The sequence below is a fragment of the Pagrus major genome, chromosome 23, assembly GCF_040436345.1.
Source record: "Pagrus major chromosome 23, Pma_NU_1.0".
In the NCBI taxonomy this organism is placed as follows: domain Eukaryota; kingdom Metazoa; phylum Chordata; class Actinopteri; order Spariformes; family Sparidae; genus Pagrus; species Pagrus major.
In genome coordinates this window covers 2,400,655-2,428,603 of record NC_133237.1, presented here as the reverse complement: position 1 = coordinate 2,428,603, position 27,949 = coordinate 2,400,655, and the positions used below count along the sequence as shown (strand labels likewise).

Genomic DNA, 27,949 nt, shown 5'->3' with positions numbered 1-27,949 from the left:
AGTAAGTTCAAGATCAAGATCAAGATTCATTTATTTGTCCTGAGGGAGATCTGTCTTGGACAAAAAATTGTAGAAGTTGTGGCAAAATTATGAATATTCAACAGTAGCAGCATAATAATCAAATGTTGACAGTAACATTCAGTAGGAATGTGCACATTGGTTTGTGTGTGTGACATGTTTAAGAAAAAACAGGGGTTGCTTTAAGATAGCAGGAAAACGGATTTTTGGAGCAAAAAATCAGAATTTGAGCAAAACAAAAACTTCCAAGAGTGCACAACACAGATTACATGTCCTGGTGATGTTAGCAATGGTGACAGGCATACCATAAAATGTTGCCTTTGTCTTTTGTTGTGACACCCTTTCATTAATTTCATATAAATTCAAAAATATTCTTAATATTCTAAATATTGTCCCGTTTCCCAGATTGTTACTATATATAAAATCAAACACGTAAATCCACATAAAAAAGACCATTGCTATCTTAAGTAGAAACTTAGATTAAAAGGCATTTTTCCTCACTTCATCAGGGCCAGTTTTAAGAGCACCAGTTAATGAGAAGCAAAACAAAAGCAACAATATAGTTCATTAGTTGGTCAAGCAATAGCTTTTTTCAACCTGGCTCTCAGAACACAGAAGAAACCATAAAACAATTGAATCTATTGGGGGCGCTTAAATCTTCTGGATGTGATTTGTCTAAGTAGAGTCAAAGAAATAACTATTACTATTTCTTTATCTGTGTTAAGTCAAACAAAAATGTTAAAATGTTGGTGCAACAGGCAGTACTCAATGGTTGGACTCCTCAGTTGTGTGCCAATATTGGGGACACGACATTATAATGTAACAATGGCAAAACAAAAATGAAGTATCTCACACTGTGAGTGGTAAATATGAATAAAAATGTCTAATTAACCTCACACAACTTGTGTTGTCACCTAAGGTTCTTACTTTCTGTCATTTTATTGTACCATTTTACGTTGATGAGATGATGACTGAATTATCATTTTTGAGCTAACTTATCCTTCAACACTTTCCATTCTTAAGACTTCATTAACATAAAAAAGATAATGAGTGAGTGTAGTCAGTTTTTTGGTCAAGTCAGACTCAACATTTACTGTCTATTAACAACAGCTCTTCAAACTATATGACCAGGCAAAGATACAGCAGGTGTTATTTTTGACAATGAGATGCTCTACACTGTCCCATCATTTAGAAACAATTCATGTCAATAAACTAAACTCTGCTAAAATAAACTGTCAATGTAATGAAAAAAACTAATATTTTGATAACGTCACATGCTTTGTTTCTTGGAGATGTGTGTTGTTCATACTGCATTACTTCATTCTGCTAACCTACAGACACCATCGGCGTAAACTGCACATTTCCTGACATTTCACTTCTTCACAAAAGTTTTTCACTACAGAACCATGGAAAGGTGCTTCTCGTGAAGCAGCTAAAAGACACAGTGGTATTTTTCATCAAGCAGAGTGCAACACTGATATTGCTCTGCAAAACAAGCTATTGTTTCTGCACTTACATGACAGCATACTCTACTTCTCCACAGGCAGCAGGCTGTTAAAGCAGTTTGTGCAAACAACATAAACCCAAAAATGAAGTGAGGGAAGCTATAACCATGCCCTCCTGGTTGAAACCACTCGTATCGTGGCATCACAGGCTGTTATCATAATGCTCACAGCATAGTCCTGCATATGTATCCCAAAAAGCAGTGGAAGGTGGTGAAAAGGTAGGTAAGAGAAGGCTAAGTGGTGGTAAAGCTTCATTCAGTAAAGTATGTAGAGTCAGTATTTTTATGTAGGAGTATAGTCTGCTTTTGTCAGTTGGTCTCATTTTGGTTTTAAAAAAACATCCCTCAAATGGAACACACCCACGTCTTGCTTATTCATCCCGCCGGTCAGTGTGTGGGCTGGGTCAAAGGGAGCAGAAGTATCTGTGCACAGGGAAAGCAGCGAGTCCAGCCAGAGCTATGCCCAGACTGTCTCCTACACTGGCAGCAGCCATGGCAAACTCCCTCTGTCTGTCTTCAGTCTGTGGGCGAGAAGACAGGCGTCATTTCATGTAGAATGATGATGATGAAGGCAATGAATGAGTATACAAGGTGACTATTCTGCTTTATGTTAATATTTATTATATTATATTATATATTTGTTATATTTATGTTATTATTTTTTTAAAATTAGTATCATCTTTTAATATAATAGACTCAACCCACTACGGCCTAAATAATAAAACATTTGATCCATTGACAGAAACTGCACATAAAGCATAAGATGAAAGAACAATTAGTAATCAAGGTCAGTCCCTAATAAATGCCCTGAAAAAAACTGCCCATTCTCACTCCAAAGGTGTACTACAGCAGCCTGGCCAGTGGCCCTAGGCTTCTAACTATGGCTCTATTGTTACTCCTCAAGAATCTGTTCTGGAGGCGCCCCTGTAGTGTAGTTGTAAAAAGAGCCCGAGAAGTCAGAATCCGGGTTGGTGGGGGTTCAGGATGGTTGGATGGGTAATACACAGGATTTGTCCCCAGCTGAACAGGGTTCTGACAAAGTGTCAACGTTAAAGTGAGGTAACTTACCTGATGGTATTGAACACGTGTAATGAAGTCAAAGCATGATCTTTTCATGCCTAAACCTAACCAAAGCACTTCACAACATTCATAACTTATCGAAAATCATAATATGTTAAATGTTTGTCAGCAGCAAGCTTTACTTTCAAAGTCTGACCAGATGTTGCAATTACGTTATTATTGCTAACTTGACAAACTGACACTAGAGGTGTAGATACAGTTGTGAGTGAGATTATGTTTGTAAAAACATTTTAGTCCTAACACAATGTACATTTCCACTAATGTTTTTAGTGTAACAAAATAGGCAGAGAGGCGAATTCCCTCCTCTTCCACTGGACCACCATGGGACCTTACTTCAGAACAAATACTTATGGCTATTTGACAAATAATTTTATGATTCTGTTTGAATTGTGTCATAAATCGCACACGTTTGTGAATTTAAACTCGAGAAAGTTGCAGTCTGTCATAAAACTAACTGAGTATAGGAAAAGTACAGTACATAATTATAAAGACTACAACAGTCTTGTTAGTGACGTCGTGTCGTTGAATGCTCAGCAAAACGCATTGTAGAGCTGCTCCTGTATATTAGCAGCTCACAGAACTGACCAACTCTCCTTTCACATAACTGCAGTTGTCAATATGAGCAGACTTATTGGGATTTTCATCTTTTTTTAATACCTGCTGTGACGGCCATGTTGATGTTAAAAATTATCTTGTCAAAATTATCTTTTCACAAACATCATGTGTGAACAATTCAAACGGGATCAAAATGTATTTGTCTCTCACCATAGACTACTTGAAGCAGTTAGAAAAAATACAAAACTGTTTTTGTAAAAAAAAATGCCTGAGAGCAACAGCATGGTGCATTTGACACCACCCTGTAGATGCAGTAACTGTTGTAAAAATGTATATTATATATATTGTGTCATGGCAACAGGTTCACACTGAAGTAACTCCACCAATTTTCCACATTACAGTGCGTTTACAGGTGCTGGGGAGTACTACCGCACATGTGATGTATCACCTTTTATATTCCACACATTCTTCTTTTTTGTTCAAAACCTGGTGCCTACATTACCCACAACACAATGTACCCACTGGGTGACATCACTGGAGGCAGTTTACCAGATTCCATGCAGTTTCCTCTGGATCCACAAAAGACTTTATAGTACTTTTATAACAAGCAACTGATGGAAAGTTGACCTGACCTCCTTGCTGATGAAGTAGAAGGTGTTGACATAAGCAGCTCCACCTAGCAGACCCTCATAGAGGACAATAGTAAACACCAGCCAGGCATTGGGCAGGAACTGATAACGCACTGCGAACAGGAGCAGCACTGCATTCACCACCTGTGGAGGGCAGAGAGGAGGGGAGAGGGAGAACAGAGAGCCTGGCAATCAGCACGTCCACACAAGACACAAACTTTCAATTGTATCTGTACTGCTGTCTGTGGTTTCCATCACTATACCTTTGTTTTGATGATAAGGGGGCAATATTCTGGTTTAAACTGGTACAGAGCTGACATTTACCACTGGGTGTACATCACTTCACAATATTGATTTGATAACTGTTCTGACTTTTTTATTGACAGCTTGGGTTGCACAGTTGGCGATGAGGATAGGTCAGTGTGGTTCTTAGAAACAAAATTTACAAAATCGACAAAATTAAAACTGGAATGGCACTTAGTAGAGCGCACACCTTTGCCGAGGCCCAACAATCTCCTTTTTGTAGTCACTCACAGATACCAGCCAAGATTCAAGATGAAATGAAATAATGACATTGTTGAAAAACACCCAATCTCACAATGTTAAAGAAATTGAGAAAACATTCCCAGATCTGTCCCTTTAACTGGATCTGCACCAAAGGTTAATGAGGTCTATTCTGGGAAGTTTGGTGGAAATCTGTTCAGTAGTTTTTGTATAATCCTGCTGACAAACAAACCAACCAACAAACTGATTTCAAGGTCACGATTCAATTTGATTTTCTATATAAAACAAATTTTCAGCGCTGACAGCTATGCCATTGTTGGACTATCACATCTAAAATTGTAAAGATCAATGGATCATTGGTTTTATGTCCTGACAACTGTCATTTAGATTTCAAACTCTTATTTCAAAAGATAGGGGCATTTTACAACAGCAGTTTGATTTTATCCTGGTGGCTTTTTACCAGTTAGGGTTAGACCAGTTCAAATAATATTCACCTGAAATAAAGATTGCAGAGTTTAACAACAAATACCAGCCTTCAGTGATTCAACAACAAACAAAAGATGGAAATTCAGTTTTGTTTTGCTGTTTGTTGTTTGTTGTAAGTTTGGGTTCTCAAATCTATCCCAAGTAAACCACTTCTCCAAACAAATCAATAAAAGATCTTTGCAACTGAAACGTCAGTTGATTGTCTGTGTTACACGAAGGAGAAGTGTTTGGATGTGCAGCTGTAGGGTACCAGTAAGCTAGCTGTGCCTAAATTATAGTCAAGCAACACATATAATGTACATTTACCCAATAACCTGTAGATAATTACTGCACCTACTAAGCTGTTAACTTTGACCTTATCTAGTTGCCACATGCCGAACAAAAATTAATATCCAACTAAAAATGTTGGTGTTTAACTTTTTGTAAATATGTTCTGCTGATTTTTACTTTATACTCAACCGTTTCTCACCTGCAGCGAAGAGAGAGCCCACAGTTTCCTGATCTTCACACAGCACAGGGAGGATCGAGACACCAACACACCAACCTGGTACAGCGTCTGGTACCTGAGCGCACACACACAATTAACAACCAAATTCAAGTCTACGCCCTTGATCATTTAAATAAATTGTTCCTTCAGTATAACATTCTAGTGAAGTTAACTGACCAGCGATACTGCTCTGCATGGGACAGGAAAAAGTTGGGGAAATACAGAAGTTCCATCTGGAAAAGAAAAAATCTACATTATTATCAAAATTATCACAATTATATCTCTCAGTGTGTTACATTGGATCTCATACCTACCTACACCAGAGGGAAGCTGGATTTGACTTAACACCATGTAGTGATATGAATGTGAGGCCAGATGGCACCAGAGAACTTACCATGCCCTGATTGATGAAGTACTCAGCAAAGTACACCAGTCCCAGGGGAAACACAAACCCCAGCAAGCCCTGCACACAGCATCAACAGTGTAACCAGACACATACTGAAACACTCAAGTCTGAGGTAAAGAGAAAAGTACCTTCTAGTACTTACTTTGATGATGTGCAGCTTCTCTGTGAAGGTGAGAGGTCCAAGGGGCCTTTCCTCTGTAACACACAGGAAGAGAACATGGCCTGTTGTGTTATTCAACAACAAACAGCACAACTTTAAAATGATACTTTATTCAAATCAACAGAGTGCTGCAGTGGGATAGGAATTCAACTTTTAATCTGTCTGTGCATCTTATGACAAATGGAGTGCTTTATTGTGGAGAAGCAGTAAAGTCACAGTAACTCTGCAGTAGCTCTGCAGGTCCAGTCACTCCACCAACCATTCATTGTCCTTAACAGCTTATCCTATGCAGTTCATCACAGGGCTGACATATAGGGGCATTCATGTGGAACCACCCACTCAAACACTGTTGTCAAGTACAACCCCTCATGCCAATGGCACTCCCCGATGGCGGTGGTCCCCTAGTAGGACAGTGCACCCTGCCACACCACAAAAACTGCACAGGAAGAGCTCGAGGGACATGACAAAGAGCTCAAGGTGTCGACCGGGCGTTCAAAGTCCCCAGACCCCAAACCAATCCGACATCTGTGCGACATGGAGGCCCCCCCTAAACCCACAGGACACCTTCAGAGGTCTTATGACCATGCCTCAACAGGTCAGAACTGTTTTGGCTGCACAAGAGAAACCAGCACAATATTCAGGAGGTGGTTTTAAGGTTGTGGCTGATCGATGTAGATAAATTCACACTCAAAGGTAAAAAGGTCAAATCCAATACTGTCTCCTCAAGAGATGCATTCTTTTCACCAGCACCACATCTAGAGAAAGCTGGGTACACATTACATTTGACCATCTCATTTTTGGGTGGATATGTTAGATATGTTGCCCACAATGACCGTATCACGATACAGCGATTCCTCAATAATTAATACATTGCAAGACAATCATCACGATATCCATCCAACTGAACCCCTTAAATGGCAAAGTGCAGGAATTTGTATTTTTTTACCACACTATGATGTCAGCTTCACAGAATTCCACATGAACTGAGATGAAACAATGGATAAAAAGTGCATAAAGCAGTGATGGTTTTCAATATAGCGAGTCCCACAGGACCTTCAGGTGGTCACATGAGGGGGTCACAGGGAAATTCGGTGGGTCCCCAATAAAAGCTGTGGTTTCTGACAAATTGTAGTGTTAAACTTGTGTCTGGTGTTTTATGGTTACAATAATAGTTATATTCATGTATGTTGAAAATGTATCTGAAAATGAACCACATAAAAAACAAATGAAATCCCAAATCTGAACACAAAACACTGGTTATGGCTATAAGGCTATAAGGCTATGGCCGCCCTCTGAAAGTCGATGAGCTGTCAGTCGAAGACTGATTTTGTCAGAGTAAGTGGGTAAAGTTGATTTGTATAGCATCTTTCACAGATGTAAAATCACTATGTGCTTCACAATAATAAAAAACTCAAGTAAAAGCAATATATGGGAGAAAAACAGCAATGACAAACAGCACAAGGTTGAGTGGTTAAAATAACAGCAACAATAGAACGGATGAGGGCAGAGACACATAAACCAACAAGGAAGTAAAACCAGATAAGAGAAAAAATAAGAGGAACAGGTATTCTTACTAAAAGCCTGTCTAAATAAAAACCTTTTCAGCTGCTTCATGAAACTGTCACAGGAAAAGGTAAAACATACTGATGTAGGCTGATAAAGAAGTTGAGAGTGTCACTGAACTGAAAAAAGGAAGAATAGCTGAATCTTTTTATTTAACAGAGAAATCTGATTTGACTGATAAAATCCTGAGTCGGGTACAGCCCCATCACATCATCCTGATAAACTTGTCTACAACATTCAAATACACTAAACATTGGTTTATTTCTACGGTTTCAACACGGCACGTGTCCTGAACAGTACAACATCATCCGTCATCATTGTCACGACAGAATACAGAATCAATCAGAGCTGATTATTGTTGGCAGCGAACCAGTGAGTTTATTCACCCATACCAAGTTTGTAGCTTTGATAGTTGAAATCTGTGTGTCAGGGACTGGTCTTGTTGCAGCAGAAAATATCATGATGATTGAGATATGCACACAGTGTGCAGATGGTCAGAAAAAGTGACAGGAGGATTTTTTTATTCTGTCTTGAAGGCAAGTTTCCTTTTATAATTATTTTAATATGGATTTGCTGTTCACAATGCATCATTATCAGGGACAAAATATGATGTGTCCCCTGGATGCGTGGACAGTGAGTTCACTGCATCCTTTTGGATTTTAATGCATCAGACACACAGGACGTGTACCTGTCAACATCACCGATAGCCTTATCTCAGTGCCTCTTTATCACACACACTGCCTGTAATATGTCCATATGCGCGTCATCTTTCCAATGTAAAATAGCCATAAACTGGCAAAAAGAGAACCAAAAAATGAAAGGGAAAATGTTTAAAGTAAGGATACAACAATGCTTCACAACCACAGAGTCATGAGGCAGTGACTCTGGTAAGTGAAACTGTCTGGGGAATCAGTTTAGGGCACCTGCATGTTTTAATAATAATACAGATATTTGGCAACAGAGTCTCAATATTGCAAGATGAATTGATAGGATATATTGCTGTGTCGATATCTCGTCCCATCCCCAGCAATAAGCATCATGCAGCTGACAGATTGGTAAACACAAATGAGTTTTGTTCTTTGGACTGATGTCATTTCTGGTTACAGCTAACATGAGTTTGTCTCAAGTTCAATATAAATACATCTACGTTCAAACATCTTACAAAGAATTATTTTTCATATGCTACAAGGAAAATCAACCTTTTTAGGGGGTGTATCTCTTTACTGACATTTGCCCGATGCCCATATGCCCAAGACCTTTGTTCAGCATCTCTACATATCAGGTTGCTGGATACGATCCGTGAGTCTCTACACAGGCATAAAGCTTACTGTGATGATAAGCTTCAGAAAGCTGTTCATCAATAAATTACCAGCATGTATTCAGCATGAATCACACTGTAAAACCCTAACTTGTTGTTTTCATTAAGCGTTAGAGGAGTTGGTTTGTGCATTTTTTCACATTTGGCAGAGTCAGGCTATTTGTTTCCAGTCTTTGTGCCAAGCTACTCTTACTATGTACTGACTTCTTCTACCGAGTTAACACACACAAGATTAATGTCAATCTTCTCATCTCATTCTTAGAAATAAAGCACACAAGTGTATCCCCAAAATAGTTATCAATTCATTTAAATGAGGAAAATTATGTCTCTGTCAAGTATTAGTAAATCAGAGAGGAACGTCTAATACTGGCTTGCTTTGGCGGTGGGGATTGGGTGGTCTTGGACTTGTATTTAACACCCACAGAGAATTATCATAAACTGCAGTTGTTCTCAGCACTACAGAGAGTGTGAGTTTCTTTCAGCCCAAAGTTTCTATTTTCTAGCCAGGAGCTGTTTTGATTCACCGTCACGGCTCTCCCCAGCTGAAAGGTTAGCAAATAGCTCATAACAATAATAATAATAACACTAATAATAAACATTATTTCTATAGCACCTTTCAAAGCCAAAGTTACAAGGTGCTTTACAGAATATAATACCGTACAGTACAAGAAGGAAAAATTAAGCAAATAAAATGCAATCAGATGCTACACAAAATACAATACTGGTGCAAAGAGCAGTAAACAAGAAATATAAAACACCGAGATAAGACTAAATAGCAAGATTAAGACTTTGAAAATATATTATGCAAATGCTTGTCTGTACAGGTGTGTTTTTTTTAAAAGCTTTTTAAATTGTTGCACTGACTCAGCTGCTCTGGTATTTAGTGGGAGTTTGTTCCACAGTGTTGGAGGGAGAACCATAAAAGCAACAGTCTGGGCCATGGTACTGTTAGCAGGATTTGGTTCTCTGATCTGAGGAGTCTTGGAGCAGAATAAGGGGTGAGTAGTTCTGAAATGTAAAGTGGCGTGAGATCATTTAGGGCTTAAAAAAGTAATCAGTAAAATTTTGAATTGAATTCTGTAATGGATTGGTAACCAGTGTAATTCAGCCAGGACTGGGGTGATGTGTTCTCTGCGTCGAGTGTTAGTGAGGAGTCTGGCTGCTGTATTTTGTACTAACTGTAGGCGGGCAACTGCTGTGTTGTTTAGACAAGTGAATAATGAGTTACAGTTATCTAGACAGGAGAAAATGAGGGTGTGGATGAGTTGTTCAACTATGTTTCTGGGTAGCACTGGTATGACCTTGACAATATTTCTGATTTGTAAATAACAAGTTCTAACTAGACGGTTAATGTGTTGATTGAAGTTGAGATGGTGATTGAAAACAACACCCAGGTTTCTAGCTGACTGTTTTGTTTGTTGTTAGTGGTCCAAGGTGAGGGGTGACTGAATTAGAAATTAATGATTTGTACCAATAACAAGTACTTCAGTCTTGTCTGTGCTCAGCTGGAGGAAGTTGGAGGACTCAAGGTTATTGTGGTTTTCAGGGTTGAACGAAACATATATCTGAGAATCATCAGCATAGCAATGGTAAGATACAGAAATAAAATGGGGAATAACATGGCCAAGGCGCAACAAATACAAACTAAACAAAATCGGACCAAGGTCTGAGCCCTGTGGGACACCACATGACATCAGAGCAGTAAAGGAAGTGCAGTTGTCCATAGTGACCCTGAATACTCTGGCTGATAAGTAGGATGAAAAACAGTGAAGAGCAGCCCCACATAGGCCAATCCAGTTTCTGAGTGTGTTTAGTAGGATTGCATGATCAACCAGGCCACACAAACCAGGCAGAGCAGAGCTAGATGTTTTTCAGCAGAACAAAAACAGTTCAGTGAGTTTAGCCCTGCTATCATTTATTAAAAATGTGTCTACAGAGCAAAGCAATGTTCATTTATTGGCATTTGTAGACAGCAGCTCAATGTTAAATATGTCAAGGAGATGTTTTATTCAGTCTGTAGGAGTAATGGAACAAGAAGGGGCTGATAGATGAAGAGCTGCGGGTGACAGGCCACACAACTCCGACTTATCAGTGAGCTAACAACTGCTTTTCCCTCATTAACGTTATCACGTTTGCATTGAGTTTGAATCTCAAATATTGCCAAGCACTTCTGCTCTTCACTTTGACAACAAAACCCTACTATCGTCCTGTCTGTCAACTCTCCTAATGTAATCGGTGAAAGATTACCGTGTATCAACGGGAACAACGGTCATTTTTTTCTTTTCCCATTCACAAAAAAATCCCATAAAAATTGTGTTGATGTGGGTTTTGCTGGGGTCTGTTCCAAACAAGCGTGCTCCCTTACATCTGGAAAATATGCTTCATTTAGAATGGTTTTGTGACACATTTTATCTTTATCAAGAACTTGTAGCTCCTGCGATTTGGATATTGCACTTGGCCAAATTGTGATTTCGATAATATTTCAATGAATTTTTCATCCCTACTTTAAGCAGAGCCACCTTGTTTACTCACTACAAAGTGTAAATATCAAATATAATAAATATGAACTAATGTTATGCTCTACTGCTAATTGTGTAACAGTGTCCATCATATTAAACTTGATCACATCTGTTTCCCCAAACAAAACCATGATTGAAACATGATTATGTTATCACTTCCAGTGCAGGCGTACGTACATGCCTGATAGACACGCGACTTCCTCTAACCAAAACAAGATATCCTAACTGGGGCCACTGTGGTTATCTGATCTAAAAAATGATTAAACATTTCCAAGAAGTCACGTTGCTAATGTAATGACTCATTTAAGGTGTGAAGTGCATATATAGAGAATGAAACTAAACTACAGTTAAGATCAAACTTTTTCTCCGAAACAAAACTAACAAACTTATCAGATTACCACCTCATTAGATTAAGGCAATGCACTGTTCTGTGGTCTTTCATGTGTTGCACATGATGTATTGCACAACTGCAGCTAATGTTAAACTGCTATTAAATAAGCCTGCTCACCAAGCGACTAACCATACATCGGTGCATTTCTAAAAGTTCTACTTTAACTGGATTGTTTCTCTGCATTTTAATAACATTAGATTTTATTAAAACAATGAATGCAGTGTGGGTTAGTGTGCGACATGTACCTGGGGTTGATTTATCCTGCTCTTCTTCTGATCCGTCCAACAACTGCTGTCTCTCATCTGAGTCCACAGCTGCATATTCGGTCTCCCTGATTTTCCACTGAGGTAATGAGAGTGGAGGAACCAGCAGGAGGAAGTAGCTGATGGTGACGTTGGGATGAACAAAAAATAAGAACCAGGAAGAATGGTTTCATTAGTATTGTGACTAAACCAAGCGAAGGAATGAACAGAGAAGAAAGCCAAGACATATGAAGGGCACATATAAGGACCGAAAGCCAATCAGTTTTAATTTATTGTGGAATCCAAATATCATAGTCGTACTGTTATACAATTACAGAATTTAGTGAATTACAGAGAAGAGTGTTCATTCCTGTTGGATTTAATCATATTGTAAATTAAGAAAATGAGACTCAGAAGGTGGACAGTGCTTCCAAACACTGAATGACTGATAACAATAATACAAAGTACATCCACACTTACCTAATCAACATAGTAAACGGGACAACCAACATGATGAGAAGTGTAATCTGGGGTGACAGGCCGACTTGGGTGAGGCCTGAGTAGAGGAGGGCTCCACCAACACCAGCGCCACCAGTACCTGAGCCCCAACCTCCCAGTACATCCCTGAGGTAAGAGGGAAACAAGTGCTTGCAATCCAAACTAAATGTCTTTATAAGACGCATCATGGTGTATTTCATGACAGATATACTGCAAAATACGCATAAGCATGAGAGATACACACAGACACACGGTTTTTGTGAGGCCATCAGCAGCTACAGCTACATTATTAATGGCTCTGTTGCAGTGGTACCCGTGTCATACTGTGGCATGAACATTGACAGTTATCATACCATGCACATTTGCTGATCTATGATACTGAATTCTACCATATTAATGTTCTTAAAACATATAAATAGATTTCAAGTTTATATCAAGATTCATGTCTGTCAGGACTGTTTTGAAGCTTCTTGCTTGAAGGTTCATTAAAGGAAACTCTGAGTGCCAAAAACATTTCTATATCTAGCACAATTCTGAAATTAAGTTTCCAAAAAGAACTAATTTCAAAACAGCCTCTGCTCACAAGAAGCCAAGCCTTTTTCCAGAAGGAGAAGTGGTGAAATCTGTATTTTGTTTGTTTTGGGTAATTTAAACTTACTATCTCATAATTTGTCTTAGTATTACTTGTTTTTTGATTTATGATGAATATACAATACAGCATATACATATTTGTATAATTAATATTTCCTAAAATGTAATCTATTTATTTTTCTCGGTCCAGGCAGAATTAGGCTTCCATACATGTAATCATGAGACAATAATGAAACCTTGTCTGGACAGCAGGATGTCAAATTAAAATCCTTGGTTATAAATGGTACAAGTACAATTTGAAGTAAATGATGTAACAACAAGTTGTCTTTTAACAACATGTCCTCAATTTTGAAAAGGTTTTTGAAACAGCATAATATATGCAGTATTGTATAATGTCCCCTTGTTCGAGCCCTTTGCTATTAACATAATAAACAATATACCTTACACTTTAGGTGAAGTTCAATTTTAATCTTGTCATCTCATCTTAATTTATAGTTAAAGAAAGTTACATGAGGTTGGAAAAAGAGAAAGAGAAGGAATAAGTGTTTACCTGCTGAAGAAGACGGTGAGAGACAGGAAGGACAGTTCTCCGAGTCCAGAGCTGATACTGGCAAAGATCACCCCTGGAAACACAGTCATAGAGAGGCTCATCTCAGTGAGGCAGGTGGGGAAAGACAGGAATGGTCATGAATAACAGAAAAGTAATAATCACAGGGGGACTAAGGGAAGTATGTACTCTGAATACCACTCTTTCTCTTTCTGGTGTGTTGGAAACTGTGTAATCAATCTAGCTGTCAAGTAATATCTGAATTATTTATATGTCCCTCATAGATCATTGGCATCAGTAGACACAAAGAACCAGAGTCTCTGGTGATTGCTGAGCTTAGTGAGATGTTCACCTGCATTCAATCACACTGACACACACACCCTTGGTGTATGCCATTGCTCACTAGCTTACGGCTAATGCACAGTAAAGTAATCTGATGTTAAGGGCTAATGAACGCTCACGGGAGTAACGTGAATAAACATAAAAGAGCCCGTGGTCACAATCATGTGAGTAATGCAAGGAGAAAATTTGAAATTTGGTAGTGAACACACTGTTAAACAACCATCACTGCTGATGAAAATCTACCTGATGTGACTCTGGTCTCATTTACACAACAACAGTTTTGCTAAAAAGGGAAAATTTTCCTTTGCCTTTTAAAAAAGTTTCATTTCCATATGACAACATTGTGAAAATGATCCTCTTGCAGACAGAGCAGCAACAAGACTTGTTCAAAACTGTGAAACTGTGACCAGTTGGCAGTCAGTGGTAGAGTTTACAATATGAATTCCTGAATATGTAATATCATGTGCAAAAAAACATCAGAATATTCCTTTGAGTTCAGTTGTTTATACTGTACATTCACAAATTACATTCATAGATTTCTTTTTATATATTTGACTCTTTATTAAGAAAGCTATAGCCTAAAAACATGTATTGCTGAGAGGTACAGATTATTTCCTCTTGATTTACTTAACACATTTACATTTAACTATTCCCCATTCTGAGTTCCACATTTCATGTTTCCTTTGTCTTAATTCTATTACCATTCACACTTTCATCTTTACAGGTTTTCAGTTTGAGCAATTTCTATTTTAATTTGACTTCAGTTTGTTTATGACCTGATTAATCCTGCTCTCATTATGCCAACGATGTCCATTTGGACTGAACTGTAACAATGACCAAGTTTTCACAGGAATTGCATATTGAATGTGTTTACACGATGACAGTTAAGGTGGCGTTTTTAAAAGATTATGCTCTGGAACCACCTTTCAAAAGTTTGCGTTTCCAGGCCCCCAACAGCCATTGTCTTGTGAACAATATGCAACAAAAGATTCTGGTTGTATGCAATATAATAATAATAATAATAATAATAATAATAATAATAATAATAATAATATATTGCTCCTGGTGCAATATCCTCTTAAATTTCTCTTGTATTTTCTATTAGTTTTTTGTCAAGAGAAAAAATAAGAGAAGTCAACTCCAGACGCACCAAACATTTTACCATCCAAACCTGCTCTAGTGTGCTGAATGATGAATCCCACTTGATCATAAATTGGAGGCGCGTGGCCGATTGTTTGTAATTAGCATAGGTAATGCCCACTGAACACCATATAAGGGCAGGTGTGGTGCCGTGTGCAAATAGCTGACACTGGCACAGCCATTGGAGCGATGCCACCATAAAAGGGTAGTAAGAAGAAGAAGAATGTCAGCAGCAGTGAACTTGAGGTATTGTTAAATCAAATAAAACAACGTTAACATGTGATCTTCCACAGCGTCAGCACTGGTGTTACAGGAATGTCAGAAACACAGTTTCAGGCCACATCCACCTGGCCTCCAGCACTTCAGCTGTGCGCTCCACCACGGAGCGGGTGCGTGGTGGTGGTTGTAAGAGCGCTCCTGTCTGGTCGAGGGATTTGCCAGGGGGGCCATCAGCCATGGAGTGAGGGCATAACCTTTTGTTCATCTATGTTACATTTTTATAAAATTGAGTTTTAAAAAAGTTAAAATGGATGGTGGTTTTTAGAATCCACCCATCTCCACCAGCCCCTTGAGCCAGACGCATCCCCACCGAACTATTCTGCGGCACAAAGGAGTCGTGTGCTCCCCCTGGCCAACGGGCCAGGACATTCAGACGGTGGCAGTTTGCATCTCATATTATTTGGACGTGATACAGAAGAATGGGAATGGATCTGGAGAGGAATCAGCAGCCATTCATCTGTCTCATCAAACAAATCTGTGCGATCTCTGCGTAAGGCCTGGTTTGCCAAAGCATCTAGTAGCAGTAGGTAAGCCATGATTCAGCTGCTGAACGCACGCGATCATCCCAGGGTTTTTATAGTCTTAATTAAGATCAATTGACCAATAGTATTTTTAACCACGAATTAAACAATCCAATCACTAAAATTCCTCTGAAACATATAGGCTGATAAGCCTGTGGACTGTGTAAACATGACGTTTTTCTCTTTTCTTGGTAAGAAAGCTCTCGACCACTCTTACAATTTTCTATCATCAAAGAGAAAAGCAAAATTAAAAAAACACTGGGGAATCCCTATACTAACAAAATAAGAAAAATCGTGGATACAAACAAAAATAAGAGAAAATTTGTTCGTACATCGCTTCTTGCGTGAAGCCCATTGCCTCCAAAAATGTCTCAAAATGCGACTACATGGTCACAGTGAGTCTGGAGCCCTGCTTGGAAACATTTGGGATACTCTAAGTACACAACAAAGGTCTGCTTTTTTGACATTTTAATGCAGAAATCTTACATATTAAATCTATAAGTGGTAAGGTCTTTACTCAGAGCATCAGCAAATTTACAGATGAACGTCACCCCGCAACATTTATATTTATTCAGACTCATCGTCCAAAATCCCTCAGTCACTTCTATCTTTAATCAACATAGTAAGAGTGATAGTTCACTCTACAAGAAGAAGTAAATTGAGATTTCGGACTCACCGATCATTGTTTTTTATATACAGTGTACAGAAAGTAGCAGCATCAGGAGAGCCAATAGGGGCACACATGTGCTGCTAGAGGCCCTGTCCTAGCCCTAGCAGGGGCCTGGGCTCACAGGGTCATTGCGCCTGCTGCAGGGTTTGTGTCCTCAGTGAGCCTGTGAGGAAGGTGATGATGTTGTCCTTAATTGCCACAATTGAGAAGGAGGAAGATGACCTTAGTATTCTCTGTTGCATAACTGATTACTTAGTTAGATTATTTTGCCTCCTTCTCTTCAAGTCCTTTGATACAGACTTCTGTGTTAAATTAAGTCTTTGTAAACACACTTAACTTGAACTTACATATCAGTTCTGTGAGCAGTCTTAGTATCGTGATAGAGAATTCTAACAGCTCTAACCACATTAAGATAAGTCAACAGGAAATTACACCGCGGCAAAAGATTCAATGCCAAGATATGAGAACTTAATGTCATCCCAAACAACTTGAGCCATGCACTCATTTTCAAGCTTCCCAACACGGGCCATCTCAGCCATTGTGATAACTGACAATTCTTTCCATTCCTAGCAGGGTCTTCTGCAGAGTTCTGCTCAAAAAGTCACAATAAGTGTTGCAATAACCATCACAATGTTATCCGTTTCTATGTTGAAGCATGCCCAGTTTCTCAGTTCTTTTCTCACCAGTGAACATGCAAGTCCAAGGTTGTGTGTGTCTGTCAAACTCTGTCACAGACAGTAGAGAACAGAACCAGCATGCCGTAATTTCACCAAACCGCTGTCAAGATTCTCAGTTCAGTTTTTACAGACATTTACCGGCCAGCATGGCGGGAGCCCTCAGTGTTCGCCAAACAGAAAATCCACCCGCATTTGTCACTTGGCGGGTGCTAATTTCAGACCCTTATTACGTCCTTATGAATAATAGTACATCAGTGTAAAACGTTATCCATGTAAACAACAGCTCATAGTACCAGCCTTAAAAGAATAGAAATAAACAGAGACAGATGGGCCAATCGTGAAGTCCAGGAGTATAAACAGTCCTCCATATTGTTGTTGTTGTTGCAGAGGTGACGTTGTTCTACTAACCACCGGCCTGCTTACATCCTCTCAGCATTCATTTTGGAGGTGCAAATTCAAGAACCATTTGGTCTGAAAACAACTTTTGATTCAAATGAATCATAGCTCTGTAAAGAAAGGTGTCTTTACCTAGAATGCTCATCCACACAGCTGAGGAGAAGGACACAAGCAAGAAACTTGTAGCTGCCATGGCCGCACAGAACAAGACTCTGAAACTGAAAAACAGGAATAAGGCAGGAAATGTACAATACAGTACAATATTCATGTATCACAAAAACATTAAAGGAGCTGTATTTCAACAGCCAGCACAACAATAAGCATACTTGCACAGTAATGGCTCCACTTTATAAACTACCATCCATGAAACTGAACAGTTTCTTAAATAAAGGTTTACCTGGAGATGGAAACATTTAGCCACACAGAAACATTAACTGTCACCAGTACCACAGAACGGTTGCATTGCATTTAGGGTAGCTTAAAAGCAATACAAAAACAGCAAGATGGAAGCACCTGGAAAGTTAATTAATTATTTCAACATTATTTTAGTAGTTTATAAGGCACTACATGGCCTTGCACCAGACTGTGTTGAATACATTTATATATTTAAAAAAAAAGAAGTTTCAAAGTTGTTGTTTTTTTATTGAACAGGTTTAAGAGTGATAACTACTGTCTTACCCATAAGGCAGTTTGTGGATGACAAACGGAGCAGACAGCTTGATGACGAGCGTTGGGAGGATGTCAGCTAACAGCACAGCCTGAGAAGAAATGAGCGGTGTCTTCTTTTATTTACATTTGTTACATTGTTTACATTTCAAACATGATGTGCAAGTGCTGAAGGAAAAGTAGATGTTTGCCCAAAGCAGTTTTAACTGATTAAATTTTTTTTTTTCTTGTGTTGTGATCACAAAACCCAAGAGTGAGAAGCTAGTAATTCTCTATCATCATACTGATATAGGTTATCCTGTGTTTTGTAGTGAATGTCTATTTACCGCAGTAGAAACAGGGTTGCAGTCATAGCGGCTACTGTTGCTACTGTTCCCTCCTTGGAAATCCAAGGCCAGTGTGGCCGAAGCCTAGATGGAAGAAAGGGAATGGGTCAATAGGTTTACAGCTGTACATCTATACAGACTTTATAGCTTTAAAATATTTATTAATCTCAATATTTAATCTGAATTTCACTTCTTACAGATGCTGTGGTGTTTCCTGACTCTTGTTTTTTTAGGATGTCATGGGCGGCGCTCAGCATTACCACATAGGCAAAGTTGTTGCACAATCCAAGGAGCCTGAGGCGGTGATCAGAAGAGGGGATAGATATCACAGGGTCAGCAGATACAGATGTATCAATAACTGACAACCGAGCCACTGGTTGACAGGCTTGTCTTTGAGAAGACACCAAAAGAACTGCAGATCTGACTCGAACATGCTAATCGTCTTATTCAGAATCAGAATCAGAATCAGAATTCCTTCATTTGTCCCGCAAATGGGGAAATTTCTTTGTCACATCAGCCAAAAGACAGTAATTACAATAAACAATAATAAAAAGTAAAAAATAAACAATATAATAAGAAGATAAGAAATAGAATTGACTCGTATATACATAACATTTACAATATGAACAGTGTAATTATAAACAGTGTGGGCAGTGTATTTTTATTTACAAATAATAATTATGGGTATTAAAAATTGTCCAGTTAGTGCAAACCAAAATGTATATGGGATATGTGTAGAGTTTTTATGGCATAGTGCACATGTGAGGTCTACTGGGAGCAGTGCTGGTTGTACAGTCTCACAGCAGCAGGAAGGAAGGACCTGTGATACCGCTCCTTCACACACTTGGGGTGTATCAGTCTATCACTGATTCCATAAAGAGTTTAGTCTTGTCTTTACAAGAACTTTCCCTAAATACAAAAGTAATTAAAAAATGGAATTTAGATGAGAAAATATATGACAAAAATATAGGTAACAAAGGGTTAGAATACAATATCGGCAGTTTTCGACACTTGATTATACTGACTCGCTTCAGAAGGTGTTGAAAAAGTATTACAATTATTATACTTATTTGTTTGATTGCTACATCATTTCATGTAGCACTGGTTAGCCCCTGCATCAACAATTTGTGACTTATAAACATCATAACTTTTCCTGTCTTTTATTGTTTTGTATTTCTTTTCCATGATATTAAGTTGGAAATCATCTGAAAGGCTTTTTCCCTCTCTAATAATTTCAGATGTCAGGAGTTTCATTAGTGACATGAATCACATGAGACGGAAGGTTTCTGTTCCTTCCATTTGTCTGCTAAAAGGAAGCTGTGGCCTTTATTAGGTTTGACATTAGGCATTCGTTTCAGTCTATTTAATACTGGGCTAACCTTACTCTATATTACACTTCAGATGCAGTAATGAAAACTGTTGGCATCAGTTTGAGTAGTATTTGTTTTTTGCTGTGTATCAGCCATGTTTTTGAGAACTATCGTTAAGTTTTCAGCTTGTCTAAAACAGCGGGTCCTCACCAAAATCCAGTCCAGTTGCGCCACTGCGTGCAATAACCTGTAAATAACAGACAGACAACACGTTCAGCAACCCACGTAACAACAATGTGTGGTTTAATATACAGCAGTCAAGTGAAACACACTGCTGACAGACGACAGACCCACCATTCCTGTCAGAGGGGTGTACAGGGTCTGCGTTGACGCTGGCTGTCCGCTCCATGTTTACAGACGCGTCCCGGGTAAGTCGTGTATGAGGGACGTACCGCTAACAGCTCGAGCCGCTGACACAGCCGGAGACACCGTAGCTACATGCTAACCAGCCTCAACAAACACAAATAGAGACTCAGCGCTAAGGTGCTTCATAGAGCTTCGGCTAGTTTCTGATCATTTTTTAAAGTTTGACGACGTCATGTGAAACACGGTGCTTCATACAAATAGACTCCCACGAAACCAAAACCAAATATGAAGGTTCCTCTTCGGGGACGCTTTTCATTGAAGATACAAATTTAGCTCGCTCGGTTTTTCTTGTTTATTATTCTTATATCATTTACACTATTGTTTTATATAACAGACAAGACAATATGTTACAGTCATTAATCCTTTCTGGCTTTACTGCAGTTGGCCTTAAAGAAACTGTGACCCAACCATAAACACTTTATGGTGATGATTTGATTAATGCTTTATAACACACTGTAAAGATCTGTTCGTGTGTGTGATCATACAGCTATGTTGTACTATTTTGTACGTCATTAGATACTTCAAATGAGGAGTTATACATGTGTGTTACAAAAATAGTAACTTTGAAATGTCCATACATTTGTTAAAACTACATTCTACTACATAATAAACATTTTATTAAGTGTATACGTACTACTAATGAATGTTGAATGAATAACTTATGGGATTTATTTTGAATCTGAACATCAGATAGACAAAATATTAATGATATACAACAATAATAATCATTTCTTGCATTATTCCTGAGGTCAGGACAGGCGGTCATTAGCTCCTGTACTTAGAGGTTATGTTCTTAGAATTCATACATCCTTTACATTAAAATACTTTGCATTGGCAGGTAACAGCAAAAGATTATTTTGCTGTTACTTTAGACCAGAATATTCAGTCTGGACTTTTTCACACTTTGGCAATGGATCATATTTAAGTAGCTAGTCAAAAAACCCAAACCAAACTTTAAATCAAACTTCAGAATACAAATCAAAAGGTCTCTGCTGCACCATGGGCTTAAATTGTACGCAGGCAAAATAAGTTCAATGTCCATTCAAAGTTCCCTTGGTTTTCATGGTTTATTTTTCCAAAAAACAATCCTGCATGCCTCCCCTGCTTTGGTAAAATCCAGAGGCTGAGGTGCATCCTGGGTGGGCCTACCCTCCAACTTATATAACCTGTGTTTGCCCACAGTGTTACCCAAATGATATACCCAAACAAAACAAAATACTAACTAGACACAACTAATCATGCTAAACAAGGAAATAAACAGACAAAACAAATAAGTGGAAAAAGAAAATGCTATCAAACTCTAAATAAAAGAAAACATCTAGAATAATCAAACAAAAGCAGAGCTCCAACAAATACGTTGTGGATTTATAGCAATACTGATTAATTAAAGTAGTACAACTCTGAGTTGCATTGAGTTAAAAGTGTAACTCTCTCTCTGAAATAGTACCAATATCATAGATCTGTACTTCACAGTACTTGAGTAAATGTACTTTTCCACATATAGTGTGAGAGGAAAAGGAGGGGTTATAGTGCTGATAAGAGTTTCATCTCTCCAGCTGTGTATATAAACCTGTAGCTGCTCCCTCACAGTCTGCAGAGCCACTGCTTGACCTCGTCACTGCCATGGCTTTCTGCAAGCTCCTCGCTGTGCTGGTGCTGATGCACAACATCGGAGGTGAGGAAGACAAAAATGTTGACTGGTTGTAATATTGTCTTGAGAATGGTATACTAGTATTAAGATGGATATTTTGATGTATCTGTACTCGATGGAGGGTAATTTACCAAGTATTACAGTAGAATCTCATTTGTTCTGTGATTATAAATAATTTTTATTGGAAGTTCTTTTAAGTTTCCTTCTTTTATTTTCTTTCAACCAATGTTAATGAGTGGATATCCAATATTAATCACTGAGATTAAAAATGCAGATAGATTAAAAATGGAGTTGGACATTTTTACAAAGTTTATAAAGTTTCTCCTAATTCAACAACTCACAAAAGTGATTGATTCTTTAAGGGAGTCGGGGGACTTTCTCTCCCTCCTCATCTCCTTGCTGTTGACAGTAGCTGGTGTGGCTGCTTTGACCTCCACTCTGTCGGTATTCAAGTTTGCCCTCAGTGCAAAACTTTCTCAAATTGTTGTAAATTATTGTTAAAAACTATTTATCTAAGTTTTCCTTTCCAGTCAAATGAATACAAAAAACATGTCGTACACCATTTACTATGACGTGACCTGAACCCTAACCCTCAGATCTGTCAAGTTCTGACCTATAAGATGAATTTAAAAAAGGAGTTGGGCGTTTGGGAAATGCACTTATTTTCTTTTTATACCAAAAGTTTAATGATGATAACAAGGATTCCACTCTCATGTCTGTCCATCAAACATGAAGCATGCATGCACAAGACAACCAAAACATGGACCCACTCTGTTCCAGAGCCTCCACAGGGTACCTTTAACACAGCCTAATTAAGTTTCCTTATTGCTTTTTTAGGTTTCCTTGGGGCTGAGGTGAGGAGCTCTATCATCGGGGGGAGGAACGCTGACGAGAGCAAGTGGCGGTGGATGGTCCATCTCAACATCACATCACGTGATAAAGCCAACAAGTGGCGCTGCGGCGGCACTGTCCTCAACCAGCAGTGGGTGCTGACTTCTGCCAGCTGCTGGGATGAGTAAGTGCTCTCAGAATTATAGGCTTATTCCGTACCAACTCACCCAATAAGTGTGTTTTTCAGCTCTGAAGCTATATTTAGTAGAACCAAATAACTTCTAGATGTGACAGAACTACATTAATATCTAAAGTAAAAACTAGTGGACAATTTTTGAAAATGACAGATTTTTCATTCTTGTAACAAATTCGCTTCCTGTTATTAATTTGATTACTGTAACCATTCAGCAACAACTACTTCAATGAATACGTGTTTCCAAGTTTCCCTTAAGGTCTCTGGGATGTTCAGGACAAATGTCAACCTAAACCAGTGAAAAAGCCAAACTTAAAAAGAAAAAATCATAACTTAAAGTATTTGAAGTACAGCTATAGGATTTGCAAGGTGCCATGAATTTGGAAAATGTCCACTTTACTGCCTTTAATGGAGCCCACCAGAACCAAACAAAAAGGCAAGTAATGCAATTCAAATGCAATAATTCACCCCGGCCAACCACATTTCACCATATTTCTTATAACATTATATATATATATTTACAGCTTTGTGGTGAATAGTTTTTTCTCTTGAAGTGGTAGGACATTAGTGCCTTTCATATATATTAAAGATAGAGATACTTTTTTGAGCAATTATAAGTGCTTTAAAAACAGCGGAAAATAAAAGATAAATGATGAACCAGTGAACACAGTTTAATTCATAATATCAATAATAATAATGTTGTGCCTACAAAATATTTGACATAGAAGTAGCATATAAATGGAGAATAATAAAGGATCGAGCACTGAACCTTGGTACTTCATTAAAGAAATGGTCGGTGGAGGATCTTAAATCACCAATCGCCACACAGAATGTCCTTTTAGAGAGATAGGACTAAAAGCATTCTGAAACTGTACCCAATGTGCCAAGCCAATGCTTGGTCAGCTGTATCAAATGTTGCAGTATGGGCCAATGAAAACCCTGACATACCGACAAAACCCCCCAAAAGGTCTGGAGAGGTGAGCATGAACTCTGAGCAGAGCAGAGCAAGAGCTGTAGTAATTTAAGACTGAAGATTTGGAGCAACAGAAAGCTCCTCGATTGAACGCCTGCTATTGATAATCATTAAACATCAAAAAGTAACTAATACTCAGAGTAGCATTAGAGAGGAGTACTTTCACTACCTTCACCAGCTGGTCTCCAGCTGTGTCTGTCTGCTGTTTGGAGCTTGGCTAGCGTTTGACATCTGGTAATAACAAGTAGTACTGAGTCAAGAATTCAACATTTAAAAATCTATATTGGTTCTCTCCAGTCAAATAGCAAAACATGGCAAAGCTTATGTGCTTTTATGCTGAAACATCTGTCTTTAACTGATGTCCCACTCGACCTCCCATGTTAGAATACTAATGTGTAGTAATGTGTCATGTGTAAATGCAGGAAAAAACTTATATGAGTGTGTTTGTGTTGCCAGACAGCGTCGGCCTAATAAGGACCGATCAATGGCTTGGGTCGGCTCATACAACCTTAAAACGTATCGTGGCCGTTACAAGGGCATAAGCCAAATCATTACTCACCCTGGCTACTACTCCTCGGGTGGTACCTATAAGAACGACATCGCCCTGGTGAAGCTGAAGACAAAGATAGAATCCTGGGCAGAGGTCAAAAATGTGAATCTGCCCAGCGCCAACGACATCTTCGATTCATCATCTGAGTGTTGGATCGCCGGCTGGGGGTACATTGAGGATAATGGTAAGTTCTACACATGAAGTAGTCTATAATGTGTGCACACTGTAAAATGACAAATGAAAACACATACACATATCCATGCATTTGTTGAATTAGATATTTTAATTAATTAATTTGTTGAATTAGGTTTTTTAATCATATTCTCCACAAATGTATTTAAATGTTCTTTCAGGGAGATAGTTATGGAAATCAACACCTGCTTATAACTAAATTCTCATATCAAAGCTGGTATTCAGCAAACAGCCAGAGGCGTGGCCTGCACAAACGAAATAAAGACTGAAGAAAAAAAACACTATGGAAAGTGGAATTACCTGTAGCCTACTACAACTGCTCACACACTGCTAGATGTGGTATATCGTACACTCCCACAGCACTAATTGCATCAGTACAACAACAGAGTCAGATTCACCACTCTGCTGCTCAGGATTTCTTTTTTGTTAATGTTATTGCTGTTGATATACATTAACAAGCAATTAACACCTCAAAAGAAAATCACCTTGAAATTGGGCTTCACTTTACGTGAAATAACACCATACAGAAGGGAGCAAACTAACTAAGTATAGTAACTAAGTATATTTAGTTAACTAAATAAATACCTACAAAGACTATACATACAAATATATATATTTTGATCAGTATAAAATTAGACCCCTGAGTGCATTTGAGGTTTTGCAAGTTTGCACAGACTAGGTAACAGTGGAAATTAGTAATGAAGGTGTGTCTGTGATATAAGCCCAAAATAAAGGCCACCTGCCACTGGGCTAAAAAGTGCTTATGTGGGATCATTCACAGTACCTCATTACAAATTCTTTAAATGACATCACATTGAAAAATCTAGTTACTATGAATACACTGATGTTTTCATCACAGAGGAAACTTCCCCCTTCAACAGGTAAATGTGGAAAACAAGCTCATTCTGCACAGTGAAGCTCAAACATCACAGTTAAGGAACAGCAGGACAGCTAGACTGGAGGGGTGCAAACAACCCATAATGTGTTCATTAGTCACAGAGATGCTGCAGGGTAATTTTGTTAACTTTGGACACAACCAGGCCACTTGTTTACCCCTGTTTCCAGTCTTTGTGCTAAGCTAAGCTAACCAGCTGGTGGTTTAGCCTCATTTTTACTGTACAGACAGACTTGGTATCACTCCTCTTATCAATCTGTCAAATTTACAGTAGTTCCACAAGATGATATGGTCGCTTCGCACAAGGCTTGGTTTACCAACGAGATGATCTTAGTGTGTTCCATTAAACTCAAAGACTTCCAGCCATAAATTCAGAACTAATGCTGGTCGCTAATCTACATGCAGATAAACATACCACCTCGTCCTTTGCACTCATTCTGTGTGTCTGTGTCGATGCAGTTCCACTGCCGGATCCCGAAACCCTTCAGGAGCTGAAGATTCCCATCGTCCCTCAGAATGAGTGCAAGGCAACGTATCCTGAGCTGACTGATGACATGCTGTGTGCAGGGGCTAGAGGGAAAGATGGCTGCAAAGTGAGTTGAAAGTGAAATCTAAATTTAGTTATCTTTGAGGGGCACATGACCCCTTGGTTGGGAGGCACTGGCCTACAAACAGGAGGATCCTGCTCTTCTGTCCTCTGTCCTGATTGGATAAAGTGGGCAGGGATACCAGAAAATGTCTTTACACTTTTACTACATGAGTAGGGGGAGGAGAGACATGGGTTACCGACCATCAATCTTACCAGATTACTGTTTGAGTATAGAGCTTTTTAATGCTTATTTTAATTCATTTTAAAAAATCACTTACTTCAGCTTTAAAATCAGCTCCACCTTTAGTAGCATAATTTTACAACAATAACAGTATTAAAGGTCCCATATAATGCTCATTTTCCAGGTAAAAATGTTTTTTTTTTTAATTGTCTCCTTGTCTTAATGATCAGAAAACACATTAATATTCTCATACTGTCTGCTGCTGCAGCACCTCTATTCTTCCTCTGTCTGGCTCTCCGATATTAGCTCCTGTCTCTTTAAGGTCCCCCTGCTCTGCTCTGATTGGTGAGCAATTACAGGCTTTGCCATTTGGAGGCACAGTCTCTGAGTACAGGCTGTGAACATTTTTAAGTGGAACGGGCGCTTTCACAGTATGTACATAACAACAAGGCCTGTTTTATAATTCAAAAATTCCAGGTTACAGGACCACAGAATGAGCACTGTTACACTTTGAAAACATTCTGCTGATACTTTGCTGATACTTTTGTACTTTTGCTTCAGGATCTGAGTACTTGAGTACTAAAATGACCAACCATTGACAATCTCATCCAAAACTACCATAGTTATGTACTGTGTCAACTCAAAAGTTGAAATAAGCAAGGAACAATGCAAAGTGTGCTGACACTTCATTTTACAGGTCTGCAAATTTAATGGTAAGTCGGCGGTAATTACTGAGCAAAATCTTCTTTGAAATGTGCCCACAACAATTTAGTTTTATTTTATCTTTTCACCAATTTGTATAATTTCAACAGATCAGTGCAACTGTTTGCCCAAGAATCTACTGGTACTAATTACCCACAGATACAACTTTATAATCAACAATTTAGTGACTAATTTCCCATTTTAACCATTGAATTCCTTAATTGCCTACTAAGGCCTAATAATGTCTTTAAACCACTCAAGTTAAATGTCACTCTTCATATGATTTGTGACCACAATTTCTAGAAACTAGAAATTAAAATGTCATGATCAGTTGTTTAGCAGAAATCAGTTGGAAGTTTTTTCTGGAAATATATTACAGCTATTTATTAACTGCTTGTTGGAAAATATGCTGTGATGATTTTTAAATACATGTTGAGGAAACTGTTAGTAATTCAGGAGTAATTTCAAAGAGTGTTTGGATATGTTGGGTGGTTATATTTCACACACCATGGCATTTCCAGACCTGTAAAAATAAAATGTTACACAAAGTGTAAAGATTTACGGAATGAGTGTGTGTGTGTTTTTTGTGCTTCCAAAGGGGGATAACGGTGGCCCGCTGATGTGTCTTGGAGCCAGTGGTCTCAAGCAGGTGGGCATTTTGAGTTATGGGAGTCCCAACGGCTGTGGTCTCGCAGGCCAGCCTAGCATCTACGCCAAGGTGTCCCAGTATCTGAGCTTCATCAATGACAACATCCCCCGCGGCGAGGAAACCTCTGCTGAGGTCTAAACTTCCAAGAAGCTAAAGCTGTCCAGTCTACTCACCTTCCAACCTGCCTTACTCTCTATAGCTGAACTATCAGTCCATGTTTCCTTTATGCTGGTTTAACATGTACTCTGGTTTGTTCAACGTAATCCTTTGCAATAAAAGCTTTGAAGCATCA

General features: G+C 38.6%; 2 protein-coding genes across 2 annotated transcripts; one reads left to right on the top strand and one right to left on the bottom strand.

The window, feature by feature from the left end:
- Positions 1-13: 13 nt before the first annotated feature.
- cln3 (CLN3 lysosomal/endosomal transmembrane protein, battenin) lies at positions 14-20,417 on the bottom strand. Its single transcript, XM_073494043.1, has 15 exons — positions 20,180-20,417; positions 20,036-20,072; positions 18,713-18,809; positions 18,516-18,599; positions 18,202-18,281; positions 17,656-17,741; positions 13,502-13,574; positions 12,343-12,486; positions 11,866-12,002; positions 5,812-5,864; positions 5,658-5,726; positions 5,441-5,496; positions 5,246-5,339; positions 3,790-3,930; positions 14-2,043 (listed from the first exon to the last, which is right to left on the bottom strand). Exons 1-15 carry the CDS (start codon positions 20,232-20,234, stop codon positions 1,927-1,929), a joined length of 1,323 nt encoding a protein of 440 aa, XP_073350144.1. The 5' UTR covers positions 20,235-20,417; the 3' UTR covers positions 14-1,926.
- LOC141019191 (tryptase-like) lies at positions 20,200-27,949 on the top strand. Its single transcript, XM_073494044.1, has 6 exons — positions 20,200-20,253; positions 21,842-21,926; positions 22,740-22,917; positions 24,356-24,633; positions 25,996-26,129; positions 27,607-27,949. Exons 1-6 carry the CDS (start codon positions 20,233-20,235, stop codon positions 27,793-27,795), a joined length of 885 nt encoding a protein of 294 aa, XP_073350145.1. The 5' UTR covers positions 20,200-20,232; the 3' UTR covers positions 27,796-27,949.

Bases quoted from the DNA above. Each gene is read 5' to 3' on its own strand.
- LOC141019191 (XM_073494044.1), top strand. From the start codon at position 20,233: ATGTTTACAGACGCGTCCCGG. The intron at 20,254-21,841 runs GTAAGTCGTGTA...GCTCCCTCACAG, and splicing joins TGTTTACAGACGCGTCCCGG to TCTGCAGAGCCACTGCTTGA. The intron at 22,918-24,355 runs GTAAGTGCTCTC...TTGTGTTGCCAG, and splicing joins TCTGCCAGCTGCTGGGATGA to ACAGCGTCGGCCTAATAAGG.
- cln3 (XM_073494043.1), bottom strand. From the start codon at position 20,234: ATGGAGCGGACAGCCAGCGTCAACGCAGACCCTGTACACCCCTCTGAC. The intron at 13,575-17,655 runs GTAAAGACACCT...CTGTGTTTCCAG, and splicing joins TGTGTGGATGAGCATTCTAG to GGGTGATCTTTGCCAGTATC. The intron at 5,865-11,865 runs GTACATGTCGCA...TGTGTGTTACAG, and splicing joins GCAGGATAAATCAACCCCAG to AGGAAAGGCCCCTTGGACCT.